The sequence below is a fragment of the Delphinus delphis genome, chromosome 7 (genome assembly GCF_949987515.2).
Source record: "Delphinus delphis chromosome 7, mDelDel1.2, whole genome shotgun sequence".
Taxonomy (NCBI): domain Eukaryota; kingdom Metazoa; phylum Chordata; class Mammalia; order Artiodactyla; family Delphinidae; genus Delphinus; species Delphinus delphis.
The window spans coordinates 37786882-37806570 of NC_082689.1; the positions used below are offsets into that span (position 1 = coordinate 37786882).

Genomic DNA, 19689 nt, shown 5'->3' on the forward strand with positions numbered 1-19689 from the left:
AACTCCCCATCATATAAAAGAAGAGATTTTTTTTCCAAAATCATTTTTGCTGAAAGATTAGGTGCGAACCCACTAGGGACTGATCTTTAAAATAACAAGCTACCTAAAAGGCTACTTTTAACAATAACCAGTGTTTCCCCCCCCCTCCTTCACATAAAAAATTAGTTCCATTTCAGTCCCCATTTACCTTTCCTTTAGAGCCTGATCCAACAGCTACTACCGTTGCTTGCAATACTTTTCCTTGTGATTTTTCTGGAAGCATAATGCCTCCCTTGGTTACAGTTTCGGCTGCACTTCTTTCAACTAATACTCGGTCAAAGAGGGGAAGAAACTTTCTAAATGCCTGTCCTGCCTGTAGAGAGAAAAATGTTAGATTTGAAACAATGTATTCTGAACAGGCCACAAATGGCTTTCAAAGTTAACGACAAAGCTCAGATTTTTTCATTCAAAGGAAACACCTCTGAACGTTCAGCTCTAAATTCCGAGTTTAATCCCATTTCCTATGTGTGTTAGGGATCACTGTTGCTCCTTTGGTCAGCAGCCAGACGAGCTTCCAGGACAACCTTAGTATCTCCCAAGGTCAAGTATACTCCTTCGTCGGATTTTTCTGTAAATCGTCAGCAAACATTGAAGTCCCTCGGCCTGGAGCCGTGCTTTTTTCAAAGCGATTACACACCCACTAATGTCCCGCAAGAGACGTGGGTCGGCCACTGCGCGTGCGTCCGGATTCCCATCCCCTGACACACACGCTGCCTCACACGCGCGTGCAAAGAGCCCTCCGAGGTGGAAAGGGTCGGGGGGGGCCCTCGCCTCTCCAGGGTTCGGGCGGGCGCGGGTCTCTGAGTGGCCCCTACCCCTCCCTCCAGGCCCAAAGGGAATCGTCCGGACTCCCCGTGCGCCCCAGGCCAACCCGGGCCCGCCGGCCTCCAGCCCACGCGGGACTCACCATGACTCGCGTTGCAACACTTCGTACTCTCGCTCTCTGGCCGCCGCCGAAAGGAGAAATCCGCAGTCCGACCCCCCTGCCACGTGAACTCGAAAAAAAGACCTCCTAGCGCGCAGGCGCGCTCGTCCTCGCCCCCGGCCCCTCCCCCAGAAAAGGGGCGGCCGCACCTGTGCGCGCCACGATTCGTTTCCCGGGCTCTGCGCAGGCCACTGACGCGCGGACCGGTAGGCGGAAGGAAAGAGGAGCTCTTTCTAGGCTTTTCTAGGCTTTTCTAGGCCGCGAGCCGAGGTGAGAGTACTTACCCTTCACCTCCCCTCCCGGAAATGACGTGATTTGACCCTTGACTCACACAGAGCCCGGCGCTTCCCGGAAAGTTCTGGAACGGCGCGCCGCCCGGGAACTAGCCTAAACCGGCCGGAGAGGGCTAAGCCAGCTGGCCTGGCCCGGCGCGGTGGGGAGGGGCGGGCCTGGCGCGCGGCGCGTGCAGATTGCAGGGCCCGGGCGGACTGGACGGGGGTGGGAGCCGCCTGCGCGCGCGCGCGCTGCGGAGGGGCGGGGGGAGCGGCGGAGGGAGGAGACACGGGCTCATTGCTGTGTGCGACCTGCGCTCTGTCCCTCACTCGCCACCGACGGCCTGTCTCGTCGCCCAGTAGCTGTGCCGCTGCCCCAGGTACGCGGCCGCACGCGCCGTCTCATCCATGCGCCTCCGACCCCGGAGCCGGCCTTCCCCCGCTGCTCTGAGCGGGCTGGCCGGCGAGAGCCAGAGCTTCCCCAAGGCGCCGCAGGCCTGGGCTCGCTGAGCCAGGCCCCGTGGGTGCATGCAGGGGCCCATCACGTGCGGCGTGGATCGCTCGCCCGGGCAGGGCGCAGCTGGGAGGGCTTGCCCGGGGTGGGGTGTGGAGTCGGGGAAGTGTATTCACATGGTCCCTCCGATGGAAGCCACTTTGGTCGGGTGTAGGGTGCCGCGGGGTGGGGGCGGGGTGGTCGCAGCGCGTGGAAACGGCTTTTGGCCCCGCGAACAGATCGGGTACGGCGCATCTACCCTTGACCTTGCTGGGGCATCCTGATGGAAAGTCGCGTGGGGCCGCCTGGAGTGGGCAGAGCCGCCGTCCCCAGCTTCGCGGCCTTGCCTGCTGCACTGATGCAGTAGCCCCGAGTGGATACATGAAGACATTTTAATAAGGGGATTTTTGCACCGTTAGGAATATTTTCATTCTCCTGGTCACTTGGGTTTGTAAATTGTCCCTTTCCTGTAGGCTTGGTTTTTCAGGGGACATTTGGAGCTGATTTGCCCCCAAGGCCATTTTAGCGCTGAAAGATTAACTCGTTTTTAGCGTCATGGGTAGGTGGCCGTGGGGAAGAAGGGTGTGCTTTTTGCTAGTGCTATAGGTCAGGCGTGGGGCGGCCACTTAAGGCTTGCGCTAGCAGCTGGTGTTTTGGGACGGTGGCGAGTTTCGAGGCCCAGCTGTAGTGGCTGGCAGAGGTCAGCCCAGCTCGCTTCTAACATTTCTTGTTCTGATGCACGGGTGTTATGTTTGTGTTGTAACACACCAGGGGTAGCGCTAGTATTGTACTGATGATCTGCTTGTTTCTCCCTCAGAAATGCTTCGATTGCCCGCAGTCCTTCGCCAGATTAGGCCAGTGTCCAGGGTACTGGCTCCTCATCTCACTCGGGCTTATGCCAAAGATGTAAAATTTGGTGCAGATGCCCGAGCCTTAATGCTTCAAGGTGTAGACCTTTTAGCTGATGCTGTAGCCGTTACTATGGGGCCAAAGGTATCAGTATTCTTACTTTGTTGTAATTTAGAGTATTGTTAAAGGAGTAACATTTTGTTGATGGCGAGAGTCACGGCAAGCTTTTGAACAGTGCTTTGGTATTCATAAACTGCTTCTGCCAAAGCAGAAGGAATTTTATTTTGTACAATGTGTGGTGTAATCCAGTGGTAACTCCTAGCTCAAGACGGATTGGTAAACTCGAGGTGGAATTAATCTCGTTTGCCTGTTTGAGTTAAATTTTGGATCCTTTCCCAGTAGTTAGTACCAGGCATAGAGGGAAAAATACAACGTCCACAATACCTTAAGTATGTGCTGGTAGGTGCTAGTTTAACCTAATGTTTTTCTACTGTCCCTTGGTTCCAAAGCACATTTAAAATTTTAAGTCTCACTTAGCAAGAGATTGATGAGTGAGGGGTAATAAGTAATTTGAGGAGACCTTTTTGAGGGTTGTGCACGGTGAAGTGATGCTTCATTTCAGGTTGAAGCCAGTACAAATATCAGAGTGATACAAACTATATAAAATATAGCATATGAATGCCTCACAAGAAGCTTTGGTTCAAATTCAAAAGCTGCCAATACTATTTGCACCATGTTTAAGATTTAATGTTGAACAACTCTGAAAGTGTGTATTGTACTTGTTAGTATTTTAGAAACTAAATTTTAAAACAAGTTTAAAAGTAAGTTTTCATAGTATTATTACAGCAGGTACTGGACAAAACTTAAGTATGAATTTTGTGAAGTCTGCTCTGGAATTTCATTATAATCTACCAAAGTGGTATTGGTTCATCTTGTATCATTGTATAAGAAGACATCTTTTAAGTCTCTAAAATTGTTATCATCCAAGGTTATGCACTTAGCAACAAAGGTCATTTTGTCTGAACTAAGAACATTGATGAACTTGCCCTTTAGATTCATGCTGTAGATCTGATAAAAATTGTCAGATGTTGCATTAAGGCTTTGAAGTAATTGCCTATTGTGAAAACTGCTGTATTGTAGGCTACATAGTACTTACAGTGTGTGACTCTGTTTTCTCTGCAATAGGGAAGGACGGTGATTATTGAACAGAGTTGGGGAAGTCCCAAAGTGACAAAAGATGGTGTAACTGTTGCAAAGTCCATTGACTTAAAAGATAAATACAAAAATATTGGCGCGAAACTTGTTCAAGATGTTGCCAATAACACAAACGAAGAGGCTGGGGATGGCACCACTACTGCGACTGTACTGGCACGCTCCATTGCTAAGGAAGGCTTCGAGAAGATTAGCAAAGGTGCTAATCCCGTGGAAATCAGGAGAGGTAGGAATATCTCTTCATTGTCACCACAGTGTTTTGAACTGTCTGTTAAATTGTATTAGAAAGTTGACTCTTTCTTGTTTCTCCTCTCTCCTAAAAAAAAATCTTTTAAAATCTTAAAAAAAAAAAAAAATCACTTGCGTAGTGATCGAATTCCTATGTGGTGGGCACTGTGCTGGGTGGCAAAGAGGAAAATCTGACTAAGACGTTGCCTGTTGTCCACAGTCATCCATCCCTGTGTCTTTGTCCCCTGGTCCGCTTCTCCCACAAACCAAGTTTATTGGAAGTTACAGCATGTACCATTCACCTTGAAAGTAATAAGTTTAATGGGGATTAGAGCAGAGAGAGATGATACAGTTTTGATGTTTTACTTTAGTTATTTGGAAAGTAGGGCTAAACGAGGAACCAAGTCACCCAGGATGTCAGATGGGGTTTTTTAAAACAGTTTTTAAAGTTTCTGTTTCAGTGCATGCCATCCAACTCCCATGTGATTAGGAAAAGTACTGGTACAGAAGCAGTGCATAAGCGTTAAGGCATTGAAACACTTAACATGAATCAGAATTTTTACTTGATGTGGAGCCACGAGAGAATAAGCATATAATTCAAGAATAATATTTATTCTTGAACCAGGTGTGATGTTAGCTGTTGATGCTGTAATTGCTGAACTTAAGAAGCAGTCTAAACCTGTGACAACCCCGGAAGAGATCGCCCAGGTATGGATTTTTTATAACATTTTATGATAAAGTTAGAATTTTTTTTTAGTAACGTGATTTTATCCCATAATTACACGACAGTATCAGAATAGCAACATTACCCAGTCACCAACATTGGAAGCATTTTTCTTACTGCTAATGCATTTGGAAATTTCCCCGACCAGGGATGGAAGCCGAGTCCCATTTAGTGGAAGTGCAGAGTCTTAACCAGTGGACCACCAGGGAAGTCCCCATAATTTGGCTCTTAATGAGTTCTCATTTTAGTTCTACATGACTGAGTAAAAACTCATTTGTATGTGTAGAAAATGTTCTTTGGCCCTTTATTAAAGGTGCATAATTTTGTCATGTTCTAATATTGCCACGTTTGCCAAGGGGAAGAAAGTAACAGGGTCAGCTTCCTTCTTTTCTCTTTTTCTTTCTTTTTTTGTTTTTTTGGCCACACCACGTGGCTTGTGGGACCTTAGTCCCGGACCAAGGATTGAACCCGGGTCCCTGCAGTGAAAGCTCCAAGTCCTAACCACAGGACCACCAGGAATTTCCTCTTTTCTGTTTTTGTTTAAAAGAATAATTGTGTGTTTATTTCATATCTTTCAAAAATAATGTGGCCAAATACTGGATTTTTTAAAAAATTGAAACAGGATCAATACTTCATTACAATTATTATGCCATAAAATCCCCTCCCTCTTTCTCACTGCCACCATCACCCTCCCTCTAGCTTCCCACCAAGGATCTATCAATTTGGAAGTTACTGAGAAAACGGAGGGGAGTTGATTGCGGACAGTAGCTTTACCTTTCAATTTGATTGTTTCAGGTTGCTACGATTTCTGCAAATGGAGACAAAGAAATCGGCAGCATCATTTCTGATGCGATGAAAAAGGTTGGAAGAAAGGGCGTTATCACAGTAAAGGCAAGTGCGTTTTTAATGACACATAGGAATGAGGTGTCTGATAATCTTGAGTTTTATAAATATAAAAATTTGATCTATATGTGTTACCAAAAGTATATTCCATATAATTCTTTCATGTGTAATATTGGCACCTGTATAGAATAGAGTGCCTTCTGTATTCTGTGTGAAATATTAACGTTTGCCTTCGGGAGTAAATCAGTCCTAACTTAGATGATACTGCCTTCTAGCTGTAAAAATTAGTTCAAATGCATACATGTATTCTTGCAGAAGTGGAGTTGGATGCCCTGGGACATTTGCATATTCCTATCTGGATTCCTTATGAGAAGTGGGGACTGTTAATTGGTCTATACAGTTTTTGTTTCTTTAATGAAATTCACATAACGAATTCTTTGACTTTTCATAGGATGGAAAAACACTGAATGATGAATTAGAAATTATTGAAGGCATGAAGTTTGATAGAGGGTATATCTCTCCATACTTTATTAATACATCAAAAGGTAAGAGCAAATCAGTAACTAAGTTTTTTTTTTTTAACATAGTTTGCTATGTGACAACCTGAGGGCATTAGTCAGTGTCAGACCTCAAAAGTAAATTCATATGTTCCTCACATTTCTATGGATTTCTTGCTTATGATGCTGTCGACCACTCAGCATTTTCCCAAAGTCGAGCTCTGAAACACTAGTTCTGTAGAATGTGAGCAAGTTTCTATTTTATGGTAAAGTAAGTGTTGGACATGCTGAGTGAACACAGTCAAACAATTTCTTACTGTGAGACTTCTAGAGGCTTAAAAATGATCATATATAATGTGAGTTTCCAAATAGGTGATGTAGAATGTGGATTTTCTTAAACTTACTTGATTACAGAACACGTTTCTCATGGTCTTTCTCTTGGACTTAGAGTAATATGGAACACACTGGAAAATGCTGCACGGCTGCACCAGTGTGGACTGGCGTGAGCAAGAAGTTAGACAGGTTTTGAGGGTGAGCAGAGAAATAGAAGTTTGATGTAGAATAATTATGACAAGATGATTCTGGAATAAGTTATCTACTTGGAACAACTTACCATTAAGCAGAAAGGAGCTGGTGCCCCTAAACTAGACCACCACACATCCATTGCATCTGAACAGGGATGAGGAGAAAAATGCAAATTGGAAGAAAGCATCATCAGACACAATGGAAAAGGTTGTGATCCAACACCTTTAGAAGCAGACTGAGAGCTCACCAGGGGACTGGGGCAGTAATGGCAAATTCACTTATGTATTATTTATAATAGTTATATATTTATTTATTACTCTCTTCTCCTACTTGAATGAAAACTTCTAAAGGGCAGAGTTTTATTTTCACTTTTTTTCCCACTGATGTACCTCAAGAGTCTAGAACAGTGCCTGGCACTGGCACCCAATCAGTGATGAATAACAGTGAATAAATAAATAAAAGAAAGTTCATGTATATGAGAAATGAAAGGAAAAACATGAACTCATCAATCACTTTTAAAGTGTACTGGAGCTTTGGTTTAGAGGTTTTTCTAAATCGCAGTCATTTTCAGGATAATGTTCTAAAGTTGGTTAGAAATGTTCTTTGCTTTTGCAGGTCAGAAATGTGAATTCCAAGATGCCTATGTTCTGTTAAGTGAAAAGAAAATTTCTAGTGTCCAGTCCATTGTTCCTGCTCTTGAAATTGCCAATGCTCACCGTAAGCCCTTGGTCATAATTGCTGAAGACGTGGATGGAGAAGCTCTAAGTACACTCGTTTTGAATAGGTAATAGGCAGTGGTATTTGGTTTACGTTTCTGTGTGGAAGGCAGTTACTTGTATTGATGTTTGAAATCTCCGTTATGTACCTTCACATTGAACTACTTGTGTTTGTATAATATTAGTGTGACTCATGAACCCTTAGTCCAGTTATGATTCTGTCTTTTTTGAATGGGGTCCCAGAGTCCTTAATGTTTTGTGCAACTTTCTCATAAGATAGCCTAAGTGTTTACAGTTGTTTTGAAGATCAATGACTTGAGTTTTATTCTTTTTTTTTACAAAAAGACTTCTGGAAAAAAATATTTTCACAATTACAATTTTTCATGGGAAGAGGTAAACAACTACCATTCTGAATAATCTGTTAAAAGTAAAATTTTGTTAATGAGTAGTCTGAAATAGAGAAATTGGTACTCAACCTAAAGTAAGTTGAGGTCTATTCTTTTAATTTTTTTAATCTATAGTTTAATGTATTACTTTTTACTTTAAGATAGATAGTGTTAACGCTATAAACAGAATTTTAGGGCATTGTGAAAATACATATTATTCCTAATCTTAGAACTGAGGTACATTAGAAATGAGTCTCCAATTTTCATTGTAATGGAAATGCACAAATGAAATAGCAGGTATATATTAGAGAATTGAGTACTTTGACCTAAGTGAGTTTACTTATTCTGGAATGTTTGTAGACTGGATATGCTTTTGGGATTATGAAAAAGCCCTAGAGATTGTGGGATTTGAAGCTGAAATAGAAAAACAGTAGGCCTGAAGAGTTTTCATTGAGCCATTTTACTGGTAGCTGTAAAGTTGTATCTCCAGTTTACTTCTTATATCATCAGAGGTTAAGTAACCCTCTGATTTTTATTTGGCTCCTTAATAAAATTGACCAGTTCTTAGTTTGTACATTCCTTCCATTTCAGTCTGGTCTCAAATGGGCATTTTTAAAATGTATATTCTGAGTATTCATTACCTGATTAAAATGTAGGTAAGCTTAATGATATTCTCAGCAATATTTACATTTATAAACGAACTGAATTAAAAATACTGCTTGCTCGGAATATAGCCAGTATTATATAACTATAAATGAAGTATGTAACTTTAAAAATTGTGAGTCACTGTGTGAAATAGATAGTATTGTAAATCAACTATACTTCAATAAAAAAGAAGAAACTGCTCAATCTTGACTTTAATAGCAACTTAATCTAATACTAAATGGAACCCATGAGTTAAGGGTAAATGCTGATTAGATGATCTCTAAAATTAATATATAGTAATTCTGATTTTCACAAACTATAAAATAGTTATCACTATTTACATGTTTTCAACTGGAAAGGTCAGCATGTAAGGTTAACAGTTTATTAAGAAGGTAAGCAGATACTGGCAAATATGGATAAATGGAAAATTGTCCTTTCCTGTCTCAACTTGACCAAAAGTTGCTAGGGAGCAAAAAATAAAAATCTTTTTAAAGTGTAGTTTCTTAAGTAACCTTAGTTGTCAGAACTTGAAGTAGACAGACATTTTTATAAAATTTAAATCTTATTAATAACTTCTTAACAGGCTGAAAGTTGGTCTTCAGGTTGTAGCAGTCAAAGCTCCAGGTTTTGGTGACAATAGAAAGAACCAGCTTAAAGACATGGCTATTGCTACTGGTGGTGCAGTAAGTAAAATAAATGTGATGTTGGTTTACTGAATGTTATTTATACATCCTAGTCTGAAATTTATAGGCAGAATTCACATTTTCATAGTCAGATACTACCATCTGAAATGTTTACTTAATCTGTGTTTTTATTAGATGTTTGGGAGGTAGAGATTGGGTTAAATAGTGATAAGGTCCCTTTTTAACTCGCCAAGAGTCTGGCCCAAGAATGGGCTTACTGACTAACCTGTTTTCAAGAATGTAGTAGAAAAGACATGGATGGGATCTAAGAGTTAGGCCTAGGGTCTAGTTTTGGTTGCACCAAAAGTATGGCCTTAGGTGAGTTTTCTGAGTTCACAGTTTTCTCAAAGTTAATAATTGAGAATTAAGTGAGAAGTTGGAAATGTCATGAAAGACTATATTCAGACTGTTTAGTCTAGCTTTGGTCTCGAAATCTCACATTTCAAAGAAACACAGTATTGCAAGATGTTTCTTTTATCAAAATACCTGTAGGATATATTACCAATGAACTTGGTGTAATGAAAAAACCTGTAATCTGTAATTTGTTCATTCTTTAAAATGTTTTTGTAGGTATTTGGAGAAGAAGGACTAACTCTAAATCTTGAAGATGTTCAGCCTCATGACTTAGGAAAAGTTGGAGAGGTCATTGTGACCAAAGACGATGCCATGCTCTTGAAAGGAAAAGGTGACAAGGCTCAAATTGAAAAGCGTATTCAAGAAATCATCGAGCAGTTAGATATTACAACTAGTGAATATGAAAAGGAAAAATTGAATGAACGTCTGGCAAAACTCTCAGATGGTGTTGCTGTGCTAAAGGTAAGATGCATTGTTATAAATAAGCTTCTTGGGTTCTAAGCCCAAGATGACTGTTTCTGTGGTATGTAACCAAAATACTTAGGGAATCAACTTCCTTGTGGAGATATTTATTATATAAAATTTCTTTACTGAAACATTCCTTCCTTAAAGCCAGAATTGAACTTGTAGTGGGTGAGTTGTGTGGGAACAGATGTTTTGTTAATAATTAGTCTAGAGTCTGACTTGTGAGACACTATTAGCTGTTTAATCACGTAGTTACTTGTAACAAATAGGCAACCTTTTTAAAATTGCTTTTTAAGTAAAGTAGGTGCTTTTTAATGACTCTTTTGGCAGTCAGCTTCTTGAATGGGAGAAGACATGCTAACTGGAATTCTTTTTTAATCTTTAGGTTGGTGGGACAAGTGATGTTGAAGTGAATGAAAAGAAAGACAGAGTTACAGATGCCCTTAATGCTACACGAGCTGCTGTTGAAGAAGGCATTGTTTTGGGAGGAGGCTGTGCCCTGCTTCGGTGCCTTCCAGCCTTGGATTCAATAACTCCAGCTAATGAAGATCAAAAAATTGGTAAAAAGTTACCTTAGTAATGGGTTTACTTGTAGCTTGATTTTAGTCTTTCTGTTGTTAGAATTATATTGTTGCTGCCACTAGATGGAATAAATCATAAAGCAATTTCCAGAATAACAAAAGTAGAATAGCACTGATGTCAGAGATCTTTCAGGGGGAATCTGTACTCTCACAAGTAGAATTGTGCTATAATAATTACAAAGGAAAGAACTAAATTTGCTAAATATTTATTTTCTTTATAGGTATAGAAATTATTAAAAAAGCACTCAAAATTCCTGCAATGACCATTGCTAAGAATGCAGGTGTCGAAGGATCGTTGATAGTTGAGAAAATTTTGCAAAGTTCTTCAGAAATTGGTTATGATGCTATGCTTGGAGATTTTGTGAATATGGTGGAAAAAGGAATCATTGATCCAACTAAGGTAAATAGTTCACCAGTGTCTAAAAATACTTTCAAGAACTCTTCATTAAGTCTTGTTAATTTATTTCTTTTTAATTAATTTATTTGGTTGCGTCGGGTCTTAGTTTTGGCACACGGGATCTTGCGGTGCAGTGCGCAGGCTCTTTGTTGAGCACAGGCTTCTCTCTTGTGGCACATGGGCTCCAGAGCATGCAGGCTCAGTAGTTGCGGCGCATGGGCTTAGTTGCCCTGTGGCATGTGGGATCTTAGTTCCCTGACCAGGGATCGAACCTGCGTCCCCTGCATTGCAAGGCAGATTCTTTTTTTTTTTTTGCAAGGCAGATTCTTAACCACTGGACCACCAGGGAAGTCCCAAGTCTTGTTAATTTTTTACTAAGGAAAAGTAATATTTTATCAAAACTTTTTTCCTAGGTTGTAAGAACTGCATTACTGGATGCTGCTGGAGTGGCCTCTCTGTTAACTACAGCAGAAGTTGTAGTCACAGAAATTCCTAAAGAAGAGAAGGATCCTGGAATGGGCGGAATGGGTGGGATGGGAGGTGGGATGGGAGGTGGCATGTTCTAATTCCTAGAATAGGGCTTTACCATCATTAATGAGCTGTGAGAGGAAGCTCGAGGCAGCGTTCCTCACCAATAACTTTGAGAGGTCAGTTACAGGAGATGACTGAAGAAAAGGCTGGCTGATGTTTAAGAAAATCACTATAACCATCAGTTACTGGTTTCAGTTGACAACATAGAATGGTTTACTGCTGTCATTGTCCATGCCTACAGATAATTTATTTTGTATTTTTGAATAAAGACATTTGTACATTCCTGGTAAATGAGTATAAGAGCCATGCACCAATGTACTGCTTTCAACTTAAATCACTGAGGCATTTTTACTACTATTCTGTTAAAATCAGGATTTTAGTGATTGCCATCAACAGATGAGAAGTTAAGAAGCAGCCTTTCTGTGGAGAGTAAGAATAATTGTGTACAGAGTAGAGCAATATCCAATCATGTGACAACCTTTGTGTAATAAAAATTGTTTAAAGTTAATTGTGTTAGCCTTTCTGTGATCTAGAGGATATGAGGAATGAAAGAAAGCCAATTGAAGAGGGAGGGGTAAGGTAAGGTTTGACCCAAGTGTTAAAATGTTATTCTCCCTATAGTTTCCTTATGTTTCTCTGTTTATCTTTGCTGCAGACTGGATTATATTATTACATTGGTAATGGGGGAAATTTTGAAAGGTGACAACTCTGAATGTTGTATGTGTTGAGGTTTGGCCATAAAGAAAAGGGGAGCTTGTTTCTTTTAAGGGTTATGGTTACTGTTCCGGAGTCTCAGCATCACAGATAAGCAGTGGGTTCCCTGCTAGGTACCCACAAGTGAGGAGGGCAGGGTTTACAGTATGAGTGTACTTCAGTGGAAAGGAGAGGTGTGCCATTCAAGCATAATGAATAGCAGGGAAGGGCATCCACAACTTGATAATACACAGCCCAGTGTGATCACCTTTATAAGAACTTGAAATGGGTTTCAGTCTCAATGCACTTGGTCTTTATTAGATAAAACAGTATAGAAGTATGGCTTTTAAAACAGCTGTGTGTGCATCCGTGTGTGTGTGTGTGTGTGTGTGTGTGTGTGTGTGTGTGTGTGTGTGTGTGTGTTGGGGACAGATACTGATTTGCAAGATAGAACGTTGCTTTCTAATTTAAAGCACAAGATCTTATGCAACAAGAACATAAAGTTTTTTTACTTTAACCTGTGTCAAGAATGTAGTCTTATCTTGGAGCTATAGAATCGATCTGGTGGTAAGGAACTCCAGTCTGTTGCTCAGTTTGGCCCTGGGGTTGCTGCTAAGAGGTCTGGTATAAGGTAGGCACTGAGGCAAATGTTTCTACTTTCCTTATCTAGTATGAATAGTTTGGACAGGAATAGAAGGAAAAATAAAGTCCATCACAGATCAAAAGTCAAAATCACTTGAAATCCTGTACCTAGAAATACCTTCGCTTTGTTAACTTGGTTGGGTTAGAAAAAATGACAAGAGATTAGAGGGGACTGACTGAACGAATAAAAGGCATTTTAAACAAAACTTGTCTAGACTGTACTTACGGTTATTCAAGTGGCAAAAGGCAACCTAGCTAGTAGTATCAAGGGTTGGAGGAAAAGAGAAACCATGGGGAATGGTTTTATATAGTTTGTATTTTAAAGGCCAAACGAAATGAGTAGAAGAATAGGTGTAAGAAATGAGAAACACTGGGACTTGAAAGATTTCTAGGTGCTTTTTTTTTTTCCTGGTTGCTGTTTGATCAGAGAGAATGACTAGAGCCTAAAGAGATCAACAGGAGAGGAAAATTTACTAGGTGTTATGTGCTAGGCCCTGGGCTAAGTCCTTGGATTTTTTTTTTTTTTTTTTTTTTGCGGTACGCGGGCCTCTCACTGTTGTGGCCTCTCCCGTTGCGGAGCACAGGCTCCGGACGCGCAGGCTCAGCGGCCATGGCTCACAGGCCCAGCCGCTCCGCGGCATGTGGGATCTTCCCGTACCGGGGCACGAACCCGTGTCCCCTGCATCGGCAGGCGGACTCTAAACCACTGCGCCACCAGGGAAGCCTAGTCCTTGGATTATTTTAACCCTTAGAACAAACTTGGATTAGGAATTACTTATCAAGCCTATGCTACAGTTAGTAAACTGAGGCTCTGAATGGTTAAGTAATTTACACAAAGTCTCAGAGCTATTAAGTGGTAGACCCCAGATTTGAACCAGGGTTTAATTGAAGAGCTAAATCAAAGAACAAGCCTGGAATGAACCCCTAAGCCAGGATCTAGGCAATTCTAAAAAACCCGAAAGCTGCAGCCAGAGAAATCAATACAGATAAATGGGGCAATTCCCTTTTCCCTTTGACTAGAATAACTGCACAAGGTGATGGCAGTTTTGGAGAGATGACAGAGAGGAGCAAGAGTATCAAGGATCAAGATGGTTCCTTCAGGTACCATTTGGTCAAGACTAAAATCCTGTACCTAGAAATACCTTGGTATAAGGTATTTATACCAAGAGTATCAAGGATCAAGATGGTTCCTTCAAATACCATTTGGTCAAGACTAAAGATGCTAGTGACTAGGTGAGGAAGCAGGAATGGTAGATCTCAGGATACCTGCACTCATGGAAATCCCTTGGGAAACCACACAAAATAACAATATAATGTCCAGGCCCCAATTGCCTTGCTGTGAAAGCGAGCAGGATTTATTTGAACAGCACAGGCTTTTCAAGGCAAAAATTTTGCAGGAGTGTGTTACAAATCTATGAGCCTGAGAGAGAAAAGGGGCATGGAGGGGACACAAACACACCCAATATTTAGCCCTGACCATGGAGGTGAACTTTTATAAAGACAGCCGGATCTGCTTTAAAAATGGATAAAGGAGTAATCAAGGAAAAAGGAATGCCACTATGAAGTCAGATCCTGCTATTTCAGGAAAAGAGTTGAGAAAATAGATTTTTTCTACTGCAATCTGGGCAGTTCCAGGTAGGCTTAAGTGTTAGAGAATCTCAAACCTAAAACACGTCTTGGGGCACATGACTAGAGGTATCTCCCTGGTCCTTGCAAACAAGAGCATCTCTGAACTGATGATTCTCGAACTGGGTTAAATATAAGGGACTGTCTATATTGGAGTAAGTGGTTGATGAAACCAAAAATTTTAAGAAAAATGGAGTATAGTTAACTACCAAATTGAAGATAATCATTGTGAATTTAGTAGCCTTCAAAGATCTCTATCTTTGAGGAATTCCCTGGTGGTCCAGTGGTTAGGACTCAGCGCTTTCACTGCAGGGGCCTGGTTCAATTCCTGGTCGGGGAACTAAGATCCTGCAAGCCACAACACGCAGCCAAAGAAAAAAGGTCTCTATCTTTGTCACCAAAAAATGGCCTAACGATATCATTGACAGCATTGGTGCCCATCACCAATTCCTGGGCACATCCGTAGCACCTGATTTTTGTCTCTAATACTGGTTTCCACCAAACGGGAATAGGATTCTTTGAATAGCAGTGGAGTCCATGCCTTGGGACAGAAAAAAAAATCAGGATGAATCTGGAACACCCTGTCGCTGCCTGACAGCAAGAATACTTTCAAAAATATCCAGGGCAGTTTTTTTGTTTGTTTTTAAACTAACCCAAAGGGTTTCCACTGGCCAAGTTAGGACATTTTGAGTGTCAGTAATAACAGATAATGATAGTGAATTAGAACAAAGCCAAGAGTTCATGATGATATTCAAAAGAAGGAAGTGAATGTGAAGACTAGAAAAAGATACTTCCAATAGAAACTAGTGAATATTGTATGTTTAATGCCCTACTGATGTTACGAAGCCAGAATATATAAGTATGTACCTGCTTATAAAGTATAGATTATATTTGTGTTTCTATACAAGTAAAGACAGGAAGGAGTAAAATAATAGTGAGAGAACCAAAGAAAGAAAGTAGGAACTGAACCAAGGGTAGGAAGAACGAGCAGTATTGGTAGTCTCATATCATAATCAGTAGAAGGGGAGTCCAGTAACCAACTAGCACTGGTCATGAATAATCAAATGAAAGAACATCCAAAAATGGGTTTTAAGATAATAAATTTTCCAAATTCCCCAGAATTTAAAATTTGAAGTTAACCTCCCAAAGAATGAAACATTGGAGCTGAACTCAAGAACCTCATGAATGTTGATACATTCGTGAGACATTTTCTATTTATACTGACAAATCGGGTCAAAATATCACAACACAAGTTAGGTACTGACAACCACACAAAACTTGAAGAGTACTTCATTTCCAGGAAAGATACCAAGTTTCTAAGCATTAAAATCTCTGAAACACAAAGGATGTAAGAACCTCATGATGTAACAAGTTTTGATACAAAAAGGATAAACAACAAGGTCCTATTGTATAGCACACAGAACTATATTCAATATCTTATGATTAAACCATAATGTAAAAGAACATTAAAAAAAAGAATGTGTATGTGTGTGTATATATATATATATATGTATATATATATATATAACTGAACCACTTTGCTGTACAGCAGTAAGTAACACAGCATTGTAAATCAACTATACTTCAATTAAAAAAAAACAAACAGAATTCCCTGGTGGTCCAGTGGTTAGGACACCTCGCTTTCACTGCCGAGGGCCAGGGTTCCATCCCTGGTTGGGGAACTAAGATCCCACAAGCCACGTGGCACAGCCAAAAAACAAACAAAAAAAGAAGGGACTCACCCTAAGATTCAAGGCTCAGAATCACATTGGCCTGTGCTGCCAGGTTACACATCCCCACCAAGAATCTAACAGTCGGTTACCAACATCCTGCAACCTCAGCTGGTCTAAGATGGTGTCTTCTTGAGTCTAACTAATATACTGAATGTCCAGAAGGATATAAAAAACTCTCAAACAGGCAACCTCAGGAGAAATAGAAATAATAAATATAAGAAGCTGAAATAGTAACACTCATATCATTTATGTGTAAATATTATTACTATATCATTATAACTGGGGGTTTTCTGTCTCAACACGTTTAAGACATTCAAGAGAATCTGATATATTGAATTTGCAATTTTAATTAAATGCAATTTTAATTAATTAGAAGTCTTTGAATCTATAATATTTAAATGTTCAGGGAAATTTATTTTAATTTCATACACTCAGATTGATCAGTTATATAAGCAGTATGTGAATATCTAGAGAAGTGCTATTTAATTTTAAAAGAAATTTCATTAATAAATTCATAGATTAATAAATTAGACATTAAACAAGGTACAAATAAAAGTATTTTACCCCTTGCTGCAAAGCCCCTCTGACATTTAAAAGAACAACAAACTCAAAGAATGGTCCTTACCAACATGTAAGGAATTCCAGGGCAACTGAGGGGAAGGAGTAGATGAGGGATATCAGTGGATCTATAGGAAGTTAGAAAGTTGATGGATAAGTGATGTGACTTAGAGTTGATATAATTATAACCTAAGAACCTGAAGAAGGAATACAAGAAACAAGGTACTTAGTACCACAGAACTTCCCCAGAGATTTAGCATATGGACTTATTGGATACTGGGAGTCTAGGGAATCAGGTAAGGCCAAGTGTGGGAGTGGAAATGAGGGTGAAATTAGCTGAAGGATTACTGAGATATTGGACTCCTAGGTCTCCTCCCGTTTCCCACACCACCAGGTAACTATTGCCTACAGTTAATTCTCTGTGGAAATTGAATAGGAACGAACCTCAGCCTGGGACACCAGAAAGAGCAGAGAGCTGGGGTAAGAGAGGGACCTAAAAGATTAAGGGAAAGCCTACATTCCAAACTGTGAGACCCTCAGTCCCTTACTAAACTTTCAGAATGCCAACAGCCAGGCATTATTTCTACTCCATCTGTCCCTCTTCCTATTCCCAGCCCCATATTTCTCTAGGGCAAGAGATAGAATCCTTATGTAGGAAAACCGTGAAAAAAGACCTCCAGATTCTGCCATTTGGGGAGTCTGCCAGTGAAAAGGCTGGCTCACCCGGTCACCTCACAGTGAAACTCACCAGTCAATATGCCCCCTCTTAATTCCAGTAAACCGTATAGTAACTTGCCTTCAAATATTAACGGACAAACAAGAACCATTAGACAGTCGAGGAAGCCTTCAATGTGAGAATAGCAAAACCCAGAAGGGGCCTAAGGGAAACTTAGTATCTTAAGAAAGATGAGATCTTGTTTCCTTAAAAGAAGAAAGCTATGAAATAAAGGAACAATTAGAAAACAAACCAAAAAAATCTTGGAAATTAAAACTATGGCAAATATAAAATTAACTGAAAGGTCTGAAAGACAGAATTGAAGAAATCTAAAAGGCAGAAGAAAAACAGATGGAAAATAGGAGGAAAGAAGATACAGATTTAATACAAGAAATAAAATGTCTAAATACTCAGGAATTCCTGAATGAAAGAACCAGAGAATATGGATAGGAGGAAATTATCAAACAAATAATTGAAGGAAATTCCCCAGGACTCAAAGAAATGAGCCTGTGACTGAAAGGATCTGTAAGTTGCCCTGCACAATTAATAAAAGACAGGGCAACACGACCGATCAGCATGCATTTTCAGACTACCCAAGTTAAAGAGTAGATTTTAAAAGCTTCTAGAGACCAAAAAAAGGATGCTAAAACGAAGTACTGGTTATAAGAATGGCATCAGACTTCTCAAGAGCAGTACCAGGTGCCAGAATACAATGAAGTCAGATTTTCAAATTATGGGGGATGGGAGGGATTATTTTTAATGTGGTGTTCTATACTCAATCAAGTGTGAATATAAAACAATGACATCTTCAGATACTCAGGGATTCTAAAAATTTAGCTCCCATTCGCCCTTTCTTAGGAAGCCACTAGAGGATTTCCTCAGCATTTTGAGAGTTAAAAAATAAAAAGGAAGCCAAAGATCCAGGAAATAGGAACCCCAAGAAGAGAGAGGTGAAGGGAAATCCTAGGATGATTAGGGAATTACACTTGCACAACAGCAACAGCGTGGAGAGCAACCAGTTCAGATTGGAGCAGGATGAAAGGGTGGCTGCAAGTAACTGAATACCTAACTCTAAGTGACTTAGACACTCAAGGTCTGTTATCTCATGTAACCAGAAGTGCCCACTACAAGGTTGGTTCATTCAACCCTTGATGTTAGGGTTCTGAATTGGCTTTTCTGGAATCATCGCCTCTTCCCTTTTTGTGAAAAGATGGCAGATGTAGCTGCAAACTTCACATCCTCACGCAACCAGGCAAAAACCAAGGAAGAGAAGTTTCTCTTCCAAGTTTCTTCCCACAGAGATAAAAATCTTATGTATCAAGTCCTATCCCATCAGTCTTCCCCTCAGATTTCACTGACCAGATGCCAATTCAAGAGGTTTATAAAGGTGGTGGTGTTTTCCCTCTTAAGATATGGAAAGCACAGATGCCAAATTTTAAGTCCACAGGTCACAGACTTCAGAGCAAACACAAGAGCATACATATTTGAGCCAGAATGCATGGGTTTGTCTCTACCACTTACCAAGACTTGTGTTCTGACAATACTTGGGGAACCTCATGGGTCAAAGGGATGGCTAGGTCAAGGCAATATTTGGGCATTCCTGGGTTCCCTAACCAAAATACCATGTACATACTATCATAATACCAGTCCAGTTACACCCAACCACTAAGTTAGATTCTAAACCTAAGTCTACTTTATGGCACTTTAAGAATAGTGGTAAAGTACAAGTTCTTATTTCCATTAAAAGTGTAGTAATACTGTACAGGGAAAAAGAGAAAATATCTGGGGTCTTATCTTTGCCACTTAAAAAAAAACTTTGTTTTTTAAAAGGTGCATAATTTTTTTTTTCTTTTTTTGGCTGTGCCGCTCGGCACGCGGGATCTTAATTCCCTGACCGGGGACCAAACCCACGCCCCCTTGCAGTGGAAGCGCGGAGTCTCAACCACTGGACCGCCAGGGAAGTCCCCAAAGGTACATAATTATATACAAACTACTTATGATCTGGGAAGATACCTCATTTATACGTGGAAAAATACTTTACCTGTGTGAAGGCATAATCAAGCTCCATGTGAGTAGACTGTAAGAATCCTTCACCACTGTATACCCACCATGTGGCAGAGAGCAGCTACTCACAACAGATTTACTGAACAAATTGATGCAAACACGCATTCGTGTAGGGAACGAACTAGTAAGTTCCCTTGCTGATCTGAGGAAACAAGGGAAGGGTAATTAATGCCAGAGGGTTGTTGGGTATGGAATGAAGGAAGGGAAGGGAATCAATATTGATTAAAGGAAGACTGAATTTTGCCCAGATTTTTTTTCTGTGAAAGTATTTTAAGACATTTCAATAACCAAAA

The 19689-nt window shown here is 40.5% G+C and overlaps 2 protein-coding genes across 3 annotated transcripts in view; one reads left to right on the plus strand and one right to left on the minus strand.

The window, feature by feature from the left end:
* The window catches only part of LOC132428465 (MOB-like protein phocein), a 39894-nt gene extending 38615 nt beyond the window's left edge, over positions 1–1279 (minus strand). The window contains exons 1-2 of the mRNA XM_060016366.1: positions 947–1279; positions 188–352 (exon numbers count right to left, since the gene is read on the minus strand). Of these exons, the coding sequence (XP_059872349.1) occupies positions 188–352; positions 947–949 (168 nt within the window). The 5' untranslated portion in view covers positions 950–1279. The remainder of the gene's footprint in view (positions 1–187; positions 353–946) is intronic.
* On the plus strand, positions 1217–11873 carry HSPD1 (heat shock protein family D (Hsp60) member 1). 2 transcript variants are annotated; one of them, XM_060016363.1, is made up of 12 exons: positions 1217–1234; positions 2547–2722; positions 3764–4016; positions 4644–4726; positions 5538–5633; positions 6037–6130; positions 7223–7391; positions 8938–9037; positions 9608–9853; positions 10242–10416; positions 10659–10837; positions 11248–11873. In XM_060016363.1, exons 2-12 carry the CDS (start codon positions 2549–2551, stop codon positions 11398–11400), a joined length of 1722 nt encoding a protein of 573 aa, XP_059872346.1. In that variant the 5' UTR covers positions 1217–1234; positions 2547–2548; the 3' UTR covers positions 11401–11873. The 2 variants fall into 2 exon arrangements, with proteins under 2 accessions (XP_059872346.1, XP_059872344.1); XM_060016361.1 differs by lacking the exon at positions 1217–1234 and adding an exon at positions 1508–1616.
* The last annotated feature ends 7816 nt before the right edge of the window (positions 11874–19689 follow it).